This window comes from Sturnira hondurensis, unplaced genomic scaffold (assembly GCF_014824575.4).
Source record: "Sturnira hondurensis isolate 20B ecotype Veracruz unplaced genomic scaffold, ASM1482457v3 Scaffold0006474, whole genome shotgun sequence".
Lineage (NCBI taxonomy): Eukaryota > Metazoa > Chordata > Mammalia > Chiroptera > Phyllostomidae > Sturnira > Sturnira hondurensis.
The window spans coordinates 649950-666518 of record NW_028079105.1 but is presented as its reverse complement, the minus strand read 5'-3'; the positions used below and the strand labels follow the sequence as shown (position 1 = coordinate 666518).

Sequence of the window (16569 nt, the reverse complement as noted above, 5' to 3'; positions counted from 1 at the left end):
CTGTTCTAATCTGATCCCTGCTTTAAGCAGAGCTGGCTTCTTGATGGAACAAGACAGGCGCTTCACACAGCATTACAATGATCTCAATGGGCAGTACCAGTACCAGGGCCTCATCACCACAACTCACGTCGGGGTGGCCTGTGAGTCTGATCAATTCTGACACCATGTTTTGTACCATGTCAGGATCCTGCATATCACACTGAATCGCATGAACCTGCAAAGTAACAAAGACAAAGCAATCCTACATTTTCCAGACTTCCAAAAACAAAACCATGAGTAGATTATTTATGTTATCACTCCTAAATTTGAACTAAATAACTGTTTTTAATGTACCTTATTTCCAGCTTGAGAAGAAACTTGTTCTGCAGTGGCTTTCAAAACATCAAACTTTCTATAAATAAACACATGGTATTTTTGCATGAGTTTTGAGATAATGTGATATATTTCTCTTTCAACTCTATAAATTAAAAAAAAAACAAAAAGAATTTATAGCTGAAAGAGATGGCATGTTTGAGAAAATACAAAAGCTACAAATAAATCACTTTGAATGAATGCATTTTTTTAAAGTTTGATTCAAACTATTTTTATGAAACTAATGTATTGAATTATTTACATTTAAGTAATTTATTTTATATCTATTCATAGATTCAAATTTTTTCCTTAATTACAATCATTTATATCTGTCCCCAAGCCTGCTTTAGAAAGAAAACACATTCATAGTATAATGAAAGCTTATATTATACTATATAAAAATCTATGCTGTGCATAAAATCTGTGGTAATAGATTTTACACCAAATTTATTTATATAAATGCATTATGGGGCCTGTCCAGAAAGTATCCAGTAGTGCAATATGAAAATATAGAGACATTTATTGAAGATACAAGATACAAGAAACATTGTACATAGGACAATCTCACCTCAGTCCCCTTCAAAGTAGACACCTTGAGCCCTCACAGAGTTCTCCATGTCTCTTTCACTTCACTGTTCAAAACACTCTGCAATATCTTTTTTGGATTTTTTGGAATTGCCATCAGCTGTCCCATTGTATTTCCCTGAATCTCGTTGACAGTCAGAAATCTCTTTCCTTTCAAAGGTGATTTTAGGTTTGGGAAAAACCAGAAGTCACAGGGCATCAAATCTGGGCTGGGGGTGGAGGACTGAGTCACCTGGGTGATATGATGTTTTGCAAAAAAGCTCTGTACACAATGTGATGTATGAGCAGGGGCATCATCATGATGAAGCAGCCAATCACCAATTGCCCATAGCTGTAGCTGCCTCCATCATATTGCATCTCTCAACTGATGAAAAACATAGAGGTAGCACTACTTATTAGTTGTTTGGCCTGGAGGAGTGTACTTGTGATAGACTACACCTTCCCAATCAAAAACCAATTAACATGGTCTTAATCTTGCTGTGACTTTGCCACACCTTCTCCAGGTGTGGAAAACCAGACAACTTTCATTGGATCAACTAGGCCTTTGTCTCCAGATCATAGCCATTGACCCATGCATGATTCATCTCTGGCTATGACGTTCTTGAGGAAACCTGGTTCATTGGTAGCAGTCTGAATCAAGTCATTAGCAATGGCAGCACAAGTACCTTTTGCTCTGGTAGCAAAAACTGCTGAAGGAATTTTAATATGACACGTTTCACCCCAAGATCCTGCATCAAAATCTCAGAGACAGTAGTTTTTGTAATCCCCAGATCAGCTTCTGGTTCCTGCACTTTCAGTTGCTGATCCCTGCTTGCAGCCTGTACACATTCAATATTCCCAGGTGTTCTGTTTGTTGCAGTACTTCCAGAATCTGGATCACTTTCAACAGATTCTCAGCCATATTTGAAGCATTTGTTCCACACTTTAATTTGCACTGCACTCATTCCATAGTCCCCAAAAGGTTTCTGAATCATCTGAATAGTTTCTGCAGAAAAACATTCAAGCTTAATGCAAAATTTGATGCAGACTCATTGCTCTAATTGCTCAGTCATGTTGAATGCCTTGGCCACACTGTACACATACTCACTCAATGGCATCAACCACCCCCACTGACAAGTAGAATGAAGTCATCATTGTTCATGCATGTGCACTTTAGTCCACTCTCCATGGCTGCCAGGTTACATGGATGTTGCACAAACCACTCTCATTATATTAACAATGGTTGGACTTTTTCTGGACAGACCTCATTGCATATGGATTCAGAACCTTAAATTCTTTAAAGAATCATAAAATGTAAACCATGAGTATAAATTATATAATATTACAAAAATATTTTAACACTTGAAAATACTACAACATAAAAACAAAAAAATGGTCTGGCCAATTTGCACTAAAGGAAATAAAGGAAATTTCTTTGGTTCCTTATAAATTACACAGTGACTGTCAATCAGATTACTACTTACCCACTTAAAATGTTTACACTATTCAAAATAGAAGGGGTAGATTTTTGACCAGTCTCTGAAGCTCTAGACTTACAGTTATAGGGACGAGGATCTGCCTCAGTAAGAATTCCTTCCATATGGTCTCATCCTTCCTACACATCCATGGATGTTTCAAAATATCTACCCATCTTATAGAAAATGGAAGGATTATATCCACTATCCTTATACATAGCTGTCTACTGAATAGTTATAACTGCTACCACTGAAAACAAAACAACCTCAATGTAGTACTTTTTAACTTCATTTTCCTGTACAGAAAATAAATTCTATCACTGCGTTTGGGAAATGTACTTATTAACCATTCCATAATCATTATTTCTATTATCACAAGCTATAACAAGTTTTCCAAAGGAAATTTACTTAAATAATCCGAAGGATATTCATAGAAGATTAAGATGCAAGTTAAACAACTCGGCTTGGCAATGTGTTTTCAATCTTGAGGCACAAACCCATCTTCTAACAGGCTCTCTCCAGGCAACTTGTCAAGGGACTCACCGGCTAGCTATCACACAACGTGCACTGAGGCTGGAGAGGAGACTGGTCATTCCTCTTCCAAGGCCAGTGCCTCCCCCAGTAATGCAAGCCACTTTTCCCTGAAAACTGTTAGGTGGTAGCATCACTCTTTGAACAGCTGGAAAGAATTTAGACTGGAAAGTGTTACTGTTTTGATATAATATTTTTGTTCCATGACTGAAAAACTAAGAGAGAAAAAAATGAATTGAGATTTGCACACATGCATTTCCACAAGAGACAAATTTTTTAAAAACTTATTTTTAATGTTATTTAAATTCTTAGATTAACACAAATTCCAGTAAACATCATGGTATTGTACTTAATCAATTATTATGTTTTTTATTGAGATGTTAAGTGATACAGTGGAATGTCTAAAAGCCTGGGCTTTGGAGCAAGATAACATAGCACAGAATTTTTTGTCCTGTCATATTAATACAGGGTGCAGCCAAGGGGGAGCCCAAAAAAGATTTGGAATGGTGTCCGGAACTCAAAGTGTATAGGAATATTGGAGGAAATATTATTAAGATGTCCTCACCCCACCCAGGTGTCTGTTGAGGGAAGGGAAGAATGGAGCAGGGCCACTGAGAGCTGTTTTGCATAGCAACGGTTTTGCAGCTAACCTCTGGAATGGTCATTTAACATCTCTATAACCTTTAACTGGTTTCATAGATATGTTAAATAGCTGTGGCCAAGTTTTGGGCGAGGGAGAAGTGAGTGGTGGCTACCCAGCATGTAACTGGGGGCTGATGCTCAGAGAGAGGGCCTGTGGGAGAGGCATGTGGCTTTAGCAGAGTGAGGACTCCCTCTTGGCCAGGTGAGGGGGAGAGCCATGCTGTTTTGGAAAGATGTAGACCCCTGTAGCCATTAGGAGAGGGAGCCACATGGTTTCAGCAGAGTGCAGACCCCCTCTTGGCCAGGTGAAAGGGAAGACCACACAGCTTTGCCAGAATGGAGATCCTTTGAGGCTTTGGGGTGTTCCCTTTGGCCGAGTGGCCTGGAAAGCAGGAGAGACTTTGACTGGAACTTGGTACAAAGAACTCTTGCCAGTGGAAGGTGCCGCATGACTTTGGATTACTTGGAGATCCTGCCTGGACAGGCGACACAGCTCACGTGCCAGCGACCTGAAAAACAGACGTGTGCTCGTTGGGACAGTGAGAGAAGGGAGTGCTGAGTGTGGGTGTGTGTAGGTGTATACCCTTAAAGACTTTAATATTTTAATGAAGGCACTAGGCCTGAATAGCATTAAATAAACATTTTGTTTCCTTTTCACAAATCTCTGGCATTGAGAGATGTCTTTTGAATTGGCGTCGGACAGAAGAGCCCAATAGATATCAGTATATAGTCCCTGGGTAGGTCAAGTATTGTCGTCCCCCCCTCGGACCCCTTTGTTAGGTAACAATATAACCTTCAGCAAATTATTTAACTTCTCTGTTCTTCAGCTTCTATAAATGGAGACAGTAACAGAAACTTCCCCACAGAACACTTTGAGGATTTCATGAGTTGGTATAAATAAAATACCTACAACACTGCTTAGCACATACTTAGCACTGCACAAATGCTAGCATTATTTGTAGATGATTTACTGAAATTTAATTTTAAAAAAGTAACATAAAACATATTTGCCTTTTAACAAAAATATGTTGGATGAAAATCACATACTGTGATTGAATCACTGAAGAAGATCATAAAAAGTTCTGTATAAGATTTATTAAGTCAAAAGTCCCTTCCCATGTTGCCTTCTGGGTGATAAATTTGGATAAATTATTTTTGTTATATTTAAAGTGGGGGAGGGGAAATCAAACCATTTTGAACAAAAAATATTTGTGTTGCCATGTCTTATACTTTACAGCTTATACTCTCGTATTATTTGTGAAAACCACTGTCATTCTCTCACGTTTTATTATAAAAGCAAACTTTATATGTTGAGCACAATAACAAACAATAAAGAGGCAGCACTCATTAAGTGGTTACCATGTGTCAGGATTAGATATCCACCTGACTAATATTTCCCACCCCATGAAGTAGGCATTATTTTTACCCATTGTACAGGAAGGGCCCAGAAAGTTAAACAAATTGCCAGCGTTGCAGAATCAAGATTACAACATGGGCCATATCCAATTACCTTATATGCCACCCCTGTCCACTCCCCGAGCTCCTACTGCATTCATTAATCACACCAAAGGAATGTGATATCTCCTGCTTGAGTCTTCTCGCAAGCCAAGTGGGCCACCACTGTTGATCCAGGATATCTAAAAATTTACCCTAAGAAAACTATTAGAAACTAGTCATTGGTTTAGAATAAGACTGTTCATCAACAGGAAACTATACAAGAAAATGCTTATGATATTGTAATGGGGCACATCAGAGCAAAGATCCTTGGAAAGCAAGGAACCTCAACTCAGACAGGGGACCCCCAAATCTGGTATAATATTGCTCCCCTTTTGCCAGGAAAGGGAGGGGTGGGGAGAGTTGCAGAGGCTGCAGATTAAAAGCCCCATGTCTTCTTCAAGGCAGAGAGGAGCAGAAGGCACAGTGCTTAAGGCACATTGTATAACAAAGGCAGCCATCAACTGTAAAGGAACCAGCCTACTAACTCTGAGAATTTAGCTCATGTCTTCCCAACAGGGAGGGGCTGCCAAAGAAGACTCCTTGCTAGCAGCTTTGTAGGAGGAGGAGCAAAGGCAAATATAGCCAACATTGGCCCTCATTGGCTGGAAAGGTGGGCACTCCCCCTGGCTTCTGGAGCCCATGAGATTCCAGGAGAGAGGACTTTTCAGACAGGAGATGGGGAGAAGCTCACGCTCTGGGCTTGCTTTTGGCTCTTGGCCATAGGCTATCTTGCTTTAGAACTTGATGCAGGCTCTTGGCTCTTGATTTGTGGCACTTTGGCTCGGAATTTTTGATTACAGGTGTGCTTGGATGCTCTGGGTCTTGGCCCTTGCTTCCTGCACAGATGGGAACACTTGTGAGACCAGGCAGATGCCATGCCCACCAGGGGCTTAGTCTCCATATGGTTGGAAGACCACTCCTGGAGGCAGGGTCCCACGCTGGGAGGCATGCCTCACTGGGCTCCAGCCTCTGGGACACTATGATCCAGTGCAGTATGGCACATGGACCCTGGATGGCTACATGGAGAATGAAAATAGCACACCCTAGACCCAGAAATAGAGAGCTGCTGCAAGAAGATCGTGATTCTGGGACTTCTGGTCAAGATGGAGGCATAGGTAGACACGCCGTGCTTCCTCATACAACCAAAATAAGGACAACAATTTAGAAACAAAACAACCAGAACTGACAGAAAAGTGAACAGTATGGAAGTCAGACAATCAAGGAATTAAAAGATAGACACATTCATCCAGACTGGTAGAAAGGGTGGAGTCAGGCGGCTGGGCAGAGAGGGATTGCGACACAAAAAGTGGTGGCACAAGGTATGCAAGGCATCCTGAGCGCACAAGACAGCAGCGGGCGGACCCTGGGCACAAGGAGGCAACAGGCAGACCCACCAAGGCAGCAATTGTGAAGCTTGGCACTGTGCACAAGATGGCTGGCTGACCAGATGGTCCCACATTCACGCAGATAAACCAGGCGAAACTGGGGAGCAAGACAGACCACGCAATCCAGGTTCCCAGAGCAAGGAAATAAAGCCTCAAAACATCTATTGAAAACACCTGTGGGGGGTTGAGGTTCCGGGAGAGACTCCCAGCCTCACAGGAGAGTTTGTTGGAGAGACCCACAGGGTCCTATAACCTACACAAGACCACCCACACAAGAATCAGCACCAGAAAGGCCCAGTTTGTATGGGAGAAGCAGCAGAGGGGACTGAGATCTGACAGAGAGAAGAGCAAGCACCAATGTTCCCTCTCGGACCCCGCCCCCACATACAGCATCACAAACAAGCGAAGGGGTTGCATGGCCCTGGTGAACACCTAAGGTTCCGCCCATCATATGTAACAGGCGCAACAAGACAAAAAAATAGCCTAAACAGAAGAACAGATCAAAGCTCCACAGCAAATAAAACTAGGCGACCAAATAGATAGCCAGCCTATCAGATGCACAGTTCAAATGCACTGGTGATCAGGATGCTCACAGAATTGGTTGAACTTGGTCACAAATTATATGAAAAAATGAAGGCTATGCTAAGTGAAATGAAGAAAATGCACAGGGAACCAATAGTGATGGGAAGGAAACTGGGACTCAAATCAATGGAGTGGACCAGAAGGAAGAAAGAAACATCCAACCATTAAAGAATGAACAAACAAGAATTTTAAAAAATGAGAAGAGGCTTAGAAACCTTCAGGACATCTTTAAATGTTCCAACATCCGAACTATAGGGGTACCAGAAGGGGAAGAGGAAGAGCAACAAGTGGAAAAGTTACTTGAACAAATAGTGAAGGAGAACTTCCCCAATCTGGCAAAGGAAATAGACTTCCAGGAAGTCCAGGAAGCTCAGTGAGTCCCAAAGAAGTTTGACCCAAGGAGGAACACACCAAGGCACATCATAATTACATTACCTAAGACTAAAAATAAGGAGAGAATCTTAGGAGCAGCAAGAGAAAAGAAAACAGTTACCTACAAAGGAGTTTCCATAAGACTGTCAGCTGATTTCTCAAAAGAGACCTTGCAGGGAAGAAAGGGCTGGAAAGAAGTATTCCAAGTCATGAAATCCAAAGACCTACATCCAAGACTGCTCTATCCAGCAAAGCTTTCATTTAGAATGGAAGGGCAGAAAAAGTGCTTCTCAGATAAGATCAAGTGAAAGGAATTCATTATCACCAAGCCCTTTATTATATGAAATGTTAAAAGGCTTTACCTAAGAAAGAGAAGATAAAAAACATGTCCAGTAAAATGACAGCAAACTCACAATTATTAAGAACCACACCTAAAACAAAAACAAAAGCAAAGTAAGCAAACAACTAGGACAGGAACAGAACCAGAGAAATGGAGATCACATGGAAGATTAGCAACAGGGGAGTGGGAGGAGGAGAGATGGGGAGAAGGTATGGAGAATAAGTAGCATAGATGGTAGGTAGAAAATAGATAGGGGGAGGGCAAGAATAGTGTGGGAAATGTAGAAGTCAAAGAACTTATATGTATGACCAATGGACATGAATTAAATGGGAGGAATGTGGGTGGGAAGGGATGTGCAGGGAAGAGAGAAGTGAAGGGGGGAAACGGGACTATTGTAATAGCATAATCAATAAAATATATTTTTAAAAATACCCTTTAAGCTAGTGACTCCACATTGGGGGATTTTGCAGATGTCCTCACATACTTGAGAGGGGGAAGAAGTTATGTTCAAAGACATGCATTAGGATGAAAATGAAATTAAAATAGCAACTCTGTTTACAATCACATCAAAAAAAGAATAAAAGGCTCAAAAATGGCAGGAAAGTAGGTGGGAGCTGAATCCACTTGCTCATGCACCCAACTGGGACATCTAGATGATCTTCTGAAGAACAGGATGAACAGCCTGAGGGATTCCAGCTTATATGAAGTTTGGAAGCCAAAGACTGCAGAGGATGTTGAAAAACAGATGGTAAAGAGGTTGCACAGGGACAGTAACATCCCTGGGACCATGGCTGGTGCCAGGGAAGGTGGCTGCAGCAGGAACTTTGGAGGAGAGCTGGATCAGCGATTTTAACTTCACAGCTCCCTCCACTCCCAGAGCAGAAAAGCCAGTCCAACACCAGGAGAGATCTTGATGCTTGAAGTCACTGGGGAGATAAAAACACAGTGGAAGACACACAGAGGCAGCGTTCCTCTGCTGGGACTATGGTTGCCAGCTGGGACAGTACCAGAGAAATTGGGGAGCCATGTGAGGCCTAGAGATGGGAGAAGTGTTGGGCCATGATGGACCCTAACCCAGACAGTCTCAGGACTGGTCAGAGCTGGGCTGTGTGAAAAGCCAGGTGCTTGTGAAGAATGGCTGGTGCAAACAAGGGGAATTTGCTCAAAAAAAGGCTCTCAGCCCCTGTTTAAGGAACTGTCGCACTCCTCTGGCCAGGCCAGTGAAGAGGGAGGAGGAGGGGTGCAATTTGTTCCAAATCAAGGCACCTCACAGACTGATCAAAGTCAGGCAGCCGGGGCTCAGAGGGGTAGCAATCCCCGGAGAGACTTAATTTAATAGGGGAAGAAAACTTCCCCCTTAATTTTTAATAGGGGAAGAAAACTGTCCTGAAAACTTTGCATGTGCACAACACCCAGACCAGCAAAAGGGAAGAGGGGTGAGAGTTGCTCCCACTCAGTGCACCTCAGGGACTAATCAAGTGTGGCACAAGGAGGTGGATTAAAGGTGCTGGCCTGATGTATATGGACAGTGGGAGCTGTGTAGCACTCTGGGGGCTTGAGCTGGAGGATGGACACCTGAGAATATTGGAACCCAGACCAAGCTCCCAATGCAGAGTTACAGGAAAGGAAAAAAATGGATCTCAGACCCCTCTGACTGCAGCATCCAAGAAGACAAGCAGAACCCAATTGGTGGGTTTAAAGTTAGCAGGAAGCTGTTTTTCCTTTTTCTTTTTTTTTCAAAGTGTAAGTCAATGAGACCTCCAACTGTGAAAGGATCAGAGAGATCCAGAGAGAGCTCAGAAGGCTAACACCAACAACTGAAACAAAATTCACTTTGCTATCTTAAAGAGCTTGCATTTTATTTTATGTTTTTAATTTATTTTTACTTTCTTGTTATTGTTATTATTTTTCATTATTTTTTATTTCCCTTCTTTCTGTGTAGTTTTCTTTGTTTTGTTTGCTTGGTTTCATTGTTTGACTGGTTTTCTTTTTTAAAAAAAATATTTTATTTATTTATTTTTAGAGAGAGGGGAAGGGAAGGAGAAAGAGTGGGAGAGAAACATCAATGTGTGGTTGCCTCTCATGTGTCCCCTACTGGGGACCTGGCTTGCAACCCAGGCATGTGCCCTGACTGGGAATCGAACCCGAGACCCTTTGCTTCCCAGGCCCGTCCTCAATCCACTGAGCCACACCAGCCAGTGCTGGTTTTCTTTGTTCTACCTTTTAGATTGCATTTTAATTTCTCTTCCTTCACTCATATTCTTATAATATCCTACTCTTGGTCTTTGACGTTTTATTCTTTTTATTCAGATCATCTGTATCTTTACATATTATTGTTGTTCCCATTCCCACACAGCACCCTTCTCTGGTCTTGGTCCATTTTACTATCTTCTTGAGCTTTATTACCATTGTGGTTAACTTCATTCCTTGCACACTAAGCCAAGTTTCTATCCCTTAACTCTCAGTATATCTCACCATCTAACCAAGCATAAGCACTCTGCTTTCTGGAGTCAGCTCACATTCTTTTTCTCTTTCACCAAGAGTCTTAGTTCTTTTTCACCTTTAAAAAAGTGGCTAGTTGGATAAAATATCAGTTATTGCTGTACTTCTTCAAAGCCCCTCCTATCTGTTCTCAACATGTTGGTACTTTAAATCCCATAGAATGTTCTACCACTGTCATAATCCATTCCATCTTCATCTTGCCCCAGACCACATACAAGATAAGGTGGGAGTTGTCAACACCAGTAAACCCATTAGAAGAGAGAACTGACCAATAAAAGAGCCACCAATGGGTAAAACCCAAATACAACAAGAAAGCCCACTCAAACAGGAAAAAGGGCAACCCAAGAACATACAGACAAGGAGATCAAAGAGACAGCACCACTGAGCCCCACAGAACTCCTACCACAGAAGTTAACCCTATGAAGAGAGAGAAAAGCAAAGCAGATTATTGGGAGTTGCAGAAAGAAACAAAAGAGTCACTTAAAATGGGAAGACAAAGAAAGAACCTACAATCAAAAAGAATGGAAGACTCCCCACTAAAAGAGGCAAACAAAATGGAGGCAATCGAACTATCAGACAGAGAATTCAAAAGGATGGTTATAAGGATGCTCAAGGAACCCACAGAACATTACAAAAAACTGAATGAGAACTACAACAGTATGAAAAAACAGAAACTGTAAACAAGAACCAGAAAGAAATAAAGAATACAATTTCTGAAATAAAAAGCACACTAGAAGGAACTACAGACAGGCTGGATGAAGCACAGGACCAAATTAGTGAGCTGGAAGACAAAGTAGAAATACACAGGCAGAGCAGCTACATTAAAAAGGCTCAAAAAATAAGAAAGGAACTGCAAAAAAAAAAAAGCATGAAATGTAACAACATTTGAATCACAGGAGTGTCAGAAGGGGAAGAAAAGGAGCAAGGTATAGAAACCCTGTTTGAAAAAATACTGACAGAAAGCTTTCTGAACTTGGAGAGAGGAAAACCCACCTAAGTTCAGGAAACACAGAGGGTCCCAATCAAGATGAACCCAAAGAGGCCTACTGCAAGACACATCATAGTTAAAATACCAAGTTTTAAAGACAACGAGAGAATCTTAAAAGCAGCAAGGGAGAAACAAGAAGTAACACACAAAGGAGCTCCAGTTAGGCTAGTCACTGATTTTGCAACAGAAACCCTGCAAGTCAGGAGAAAATGGCAAGAAATATACCAATAATGAAAAACAAACACCTGCAACCCAGTAAGGCTCTCAATTAAAATGGAAGGAAAAATAAGGAGTTTCCTAGACAAAAGAAGGCTGAAAGGATAAACCTTCACCAAACCAGCACTGCAAGATACGCTAAAGAAACTACTTTCAAGAAAAGGAAGAAAAAAGAGTGAGAGGCAGAGGAACACAGGCACAAAAGTGTAAAAATGAATAAGTACCTATCAACAATAAGCTTGTGTAAATGGATTAAATGCCCCAGTCAAAACACATAGGGTACCTGAATGGATAAGAAGACATGACCCACACACGTGCTACCTATAAGAGACCCACCTCAGAACAAAAGACCTACCCAGACTGTAAGTGAAGGGTTAGAAAAAAATATTATAAGCAAACATACAGGAAAAGAAAGCCAGAGTAGCAATATTCATATCAGACAAAACAGATTTCAAAAGCCATAAAAAGAGACCCAAAGGACACTTCATAATACTCAAGGGAAGAATGAATCGAGAAGACATAAACATAAATGTATATGCACCCAACATAGGAGCACCCAAATATATAAGGAAAGTCTTGGAGGACTTCAAGAAAGATATAGACAGCAACATACTTACCATAGGGGAGTTTAACACCCCACTGTAAACAATAGATAGATCTTCCAAACAAATTATCAATAAGGATATCGTGGCATTGAATGATGCATTAGATCAAATGGACTTAACGTATATCAAACCTTTCTACCCAAAGAAGCAAAATACACATTCTTTCAAATGCACATGGAACATTTTCAAAGACAGATCACATGACAGGACACAAAACAAGCCTCGACAAATTCAAGAAAATTGAAAACATATCAAGCATTTTCTTGGACCACAAGGGCATGAAACTAGAAACTAGACCACACGGACTTAGATGATAAATGTAGAACCTTTCATCCCAAAGAAGTAAAATAAACATTCTCCCCCAATGCACATGAACATTTTCAAAGATAGACCACATAATAGGACACAAAACAAGTCTCAACAAATTCAATACAATTGAAATCATATCAAGAATTTTCTCTCACCGCAAGGGTCTGAAACTAGAAACTAGAAACTTTATCAACCTCAAGGAAAAAACACAAAAACACTCAAATTCATGGACATTGAATAGAATGCTATTAAACATGAATGGGTCAAGAATGACAACAAGGAAGAAATAAAAAAGTATCTGGAAACAAATGAAAATGAACACACAACAGTCCAAAACCTATGGGATACAGCAAAGGCCGTCCTGAGAGGGAAGTAAATAGCAATACAGGTCTACCTGAAAAAGATTGAAACATTTCAAATAAACAACCTAACCCTACATCTTCAATAACTGGAGGAACAACAACAAACAAAGCCAAGAGCAAGTAAAAGGAAGGAAATAACAAAGATCACAGAAGAATTAAACAACATAGAGAATAAAAGAACAGTTATAAGTATAAATAAATAAATAAATCCAGGAGCTCGTTCTTTGAAAAGATAAAAAAAATCACAAGCCTTTAGCAGACTCATCAAGAAAAAAAGAGCGAGGACCCAAACAAACAAAATCAGAAATGAAAAAGGAGAGATTACAACTGATAGCACAGAAATACAAAGGATTGTAAGAAAGTATCACAAGCAACTCTATGCCCCAAAAATTGAAAACCAGAGTGAAATGGATAAATTTCTAGAAAAATATTATCTCCCAAGACTGAATGAAAAAGAAGCACAAAGTCTCAACAGAGTGATAACAGGTAGTGAAATTGAAGCAGTAATCAAAAAACTCCCAGCACACAAAAGCCCTGGACTAGATGGTTTCACAGGAGAATTTTACAAAACATTTAAGAAAGAGCTAACCCCTATCCTTCTAGGGGACCCAAAAGGAACCCAAAGGAACCCAAAATAGCCCCCCAAAAGCATTGTTTGTGACAGAAAAACAGAAATAAATCTGCATTTCCTTAGGTGATGAAACCAATCAATCAGTGCACATCCATATAACAAAATACTGTGTATGTATTAAAAGCTAGAGCTCACATGCTTAATGTAAACATTGCTACATCTATATTGCTTACTCATTCATTCAACAAATATTTGTAGAAGAAATTGTGTTAAGGAAAATGCTCCACTTGTTTAGTCTTTTTATATGAAGGTATCGTCATGCATATGTTTGATATATACACAGAAGTTGTTGCAAGGACCACAAGAAACTATTATTCATAGTGGTAATCTCTCAGGAGAGGAACTTAAGAGTATTGTCACTGCCTATGCTTTTGTACTGTTGAATGTTCAATATGTGGGTAAATTTTTCATTTAAAAGTTAACGAAATCAAATCATATATGCAAGCACACACATAGAAAGGATATGCCCTGGCTGGTGTGGCTCAGTGGATTGAGCACCGGCCTGCAAAACAAAGGGTTGCTGGTTTGATTCCCAGTCAGGGAACATGCCTGTGTTGCAGGCCAGATCCCCAGTGGGGGTTGCACAAGAGGCATACATATATTGATATTTGTCTCCCTCTTTTTCTCCCTCCCTTCTCCTCTGTCTAGAAATAAAAAATAAAATAAAATCTTTTTTAAAAAGAAAGGGTATAAAGGAAAACAATATTATAGCAAGAAGAAAATTAGCATAGAATCAATGTCATTACTCTCTATTCCACAAGAAAGTATGAGCTACATTTATAAAGACAATGGAATATTACCATATCCATTTTTTAAAGATTTTATGTATTTATTTTTTAGAGAGGGGAAGGTAGGGAGAAAGAGAGGGAAACACCAATGTGTGGTTGCCTCTCATGCTCCCTATACTGGGGACCTAGCACACAACCCAGGCATGTGCCCTAGACTGGGAATGGAACCAGCGACACTTTAATTCTGCCAGCACTCAGCCACTGAGTCACACCGGCCAGGCCCTTATCCATTCTTTAAGAGTTTCTAACTACCTGTTGGTTTAGGTCAAAATGAATATTTTTCAGATCAAATTTACCCTGACTCAAATGCCCATAACAAGTACTTTGCAATCTGTGCCTTATCTGTAATATAGAAATGTCAGCTTGGTAAAGACTATACAATGGACAATATTATTTTTCAAAGGGTGACTCTGAAAAATGCACATCTTGGTATTCCCAAAGCAACTCACATAGTCCATGCATACAGTAAGCCTCCAATGACTACCTCCAGATTAATGTTGTCCAGTTGCTAGAAGCCACCTTCTGTGCCATGCCTGCATTCTTTTCAATGCCCAGACCACTGCCAGGGCAGCACAATAGACATGATGCACAACTGGAATCATCTGGAAATAAAAGGGGTACCTAGCGGAGACACTATGGATGCTCCATTGCAGAAAAGGACAGTCCCCAGTCAAACAGAATGAGGAACTGTCCCATTCACTAATGAAAAGTCTGTAAAAATTACAAAAATTAGAGAGCTCAAACTCCTCACCCAAGTTCTGAATAAATGTTTTTTTAGCTAATCACACAATTTAACATGCCACTTCTTAAATAGGATGTGCAACAAAGTAAACATGAGGGGTCTTAACTGTATAACACAAAATGTATTTGCACACAAAATCCTGCTGCTTCACAGATATGTAGACTTGTCTTCTGGTAATTCAAACACTGGGGGGACCCACCACCCACAGCAGTAGGGTCTCTCTGCCACCAAACCCCCATCCTCAAAATTTTTCTTAAAGTAATTTCAAAATTGTCCGATTGAAATTAAATTTTAAATGTGTTCATTTTCTCTCTCTCAACCTCTACTATCTATCTAATGGTATTAGAAGATCTGTGGCCTTATTACCATAATCCTAATGATTTGTGCTCTAAAAGATTCTGGAGACTTTTCTACCTCAGGGCTGTTGTGGAATTGAAATGAGAAAGGCCTGTGAGAAGGAAACAGAAACCGAGAAACCATTAGTTTTTCCAACAACGACCTATAACCTAAATCTTCACAGGAAAAGGAAATATTATCAGCAAAACCACAGCCTTGAGCAAACCTGACTTTTTAAAAGAAAGTTTTGTTACTTGATAGACTTACCATATCCTTGTATTTACGTTATTTGGAATTTTTCCATGGTTTTCAAGAAAAGAACACCAGGGCACCCACCTTATCAAAACTGTCAAGTGTTCTCACAGTTCGCAGAACTTATTTTTTGGACCTGGCTATCGAAACGGGTGCTTCTTGGTTTAGTTGAGACTATTGGAATTTTTTTTTTTTTAGTTGGGGAAGGGCTATTGTGCACACTCTTTTCCTGGCTGGATGCTGAGGTAGTGTGTGGGGAGTGGGTACACGTGAGCACCACCTCCAGACGGAGCGTCTGGACAGCGGTTTTCTATTCCTTCTTTCTCTTTTTATGTGAATTTATTTGTATTAATGGGTAATCCCACAGACAGTACATGAAGTTTCCCTTATAAAAAGGACCACACGTAAGGCCAGTGCGACCGGCCCTGTTCCTAGCCTGTCACAAGGCTGCATGCGCAGGGTCCTCTTTGACCCAGTCAGCACAGGACTAGGAGCGTGACGACGCTGAGAACTGCCTGTGCGACCCACCCCGCGCAAAGGATTCCCGTCGCCCAGCGCCCCGGAAGCCTCCCCCAGGCGGGCAGAAGCAAGGTGCTCGGTGGGACCTAAGCTGGCCCCGCAGCTCCTCCTTACCCGCCAAGGACAGTGACCCTGAGCCAAGAAAACCCTGCCCAACAGCGCCATGGAGGAAGCAGGACGCGACACAAAAAGCCTGCAGCTACCCGGCTTGGCTAGCGCGTGACCGCGGCTGGAACCGTATCTGACATCAGGGGGAAGAGTTGGAGCGCCTCTGCGAAGTAGGAGTAGGGCTGGGCGGCCGTAGGGGGTGGCGGGGGGCGGGGGGCGGTGGCGGTGAGACAGCGGGGGAGGGGTGGGCGTAGGCTGGGCGTGACTAGGAGCCTGCTGGGGCGGGTATTAGGATCCTTAGTGGGCCTGGCTGCTGGATATCTGCGCCCACTACTCTGAGCTGGACGCTTCAGGGCTACGCTCTCAGAGGTTCCTTCTCTCTCTCTCTCTCTCTCTCTCTCTTTCGTCGATCAAGATGGCTGCCAGTCAGTTATGACACTTTCATTCAAAAGGGAAACTACCTAAGTCATGT

The 16569-nt window shown here is 41.3% G+C and overlaps 1 protein-coding gene across 1 annotated transcript in view; it reads right to left on the bottom strand.

The window, feature by feature from the left end:
* DECR1 (2,4-dienoyl-CoA reductase 1) overlaps nt 1-16256 on the bottom strand; it is a 32002-nt gene extending 15746 nt beyond the window's left edge. The window contains 4 exon segments of the mRNA XM_037049339.1: nt 128-214; nt 334-391; nt 2934-3136; nt 16104-16256. Coding sequence (XP_036905234.1) covers nt 128-214; nt 334-391; nt 2934-3136; nt 16104-16154 — 399 coding nt within the window. The 5' untranslated portion in view covers nt 16155-16256.
* Nucleotides 16257-16569: the final 313 nt, after the last annotated feature.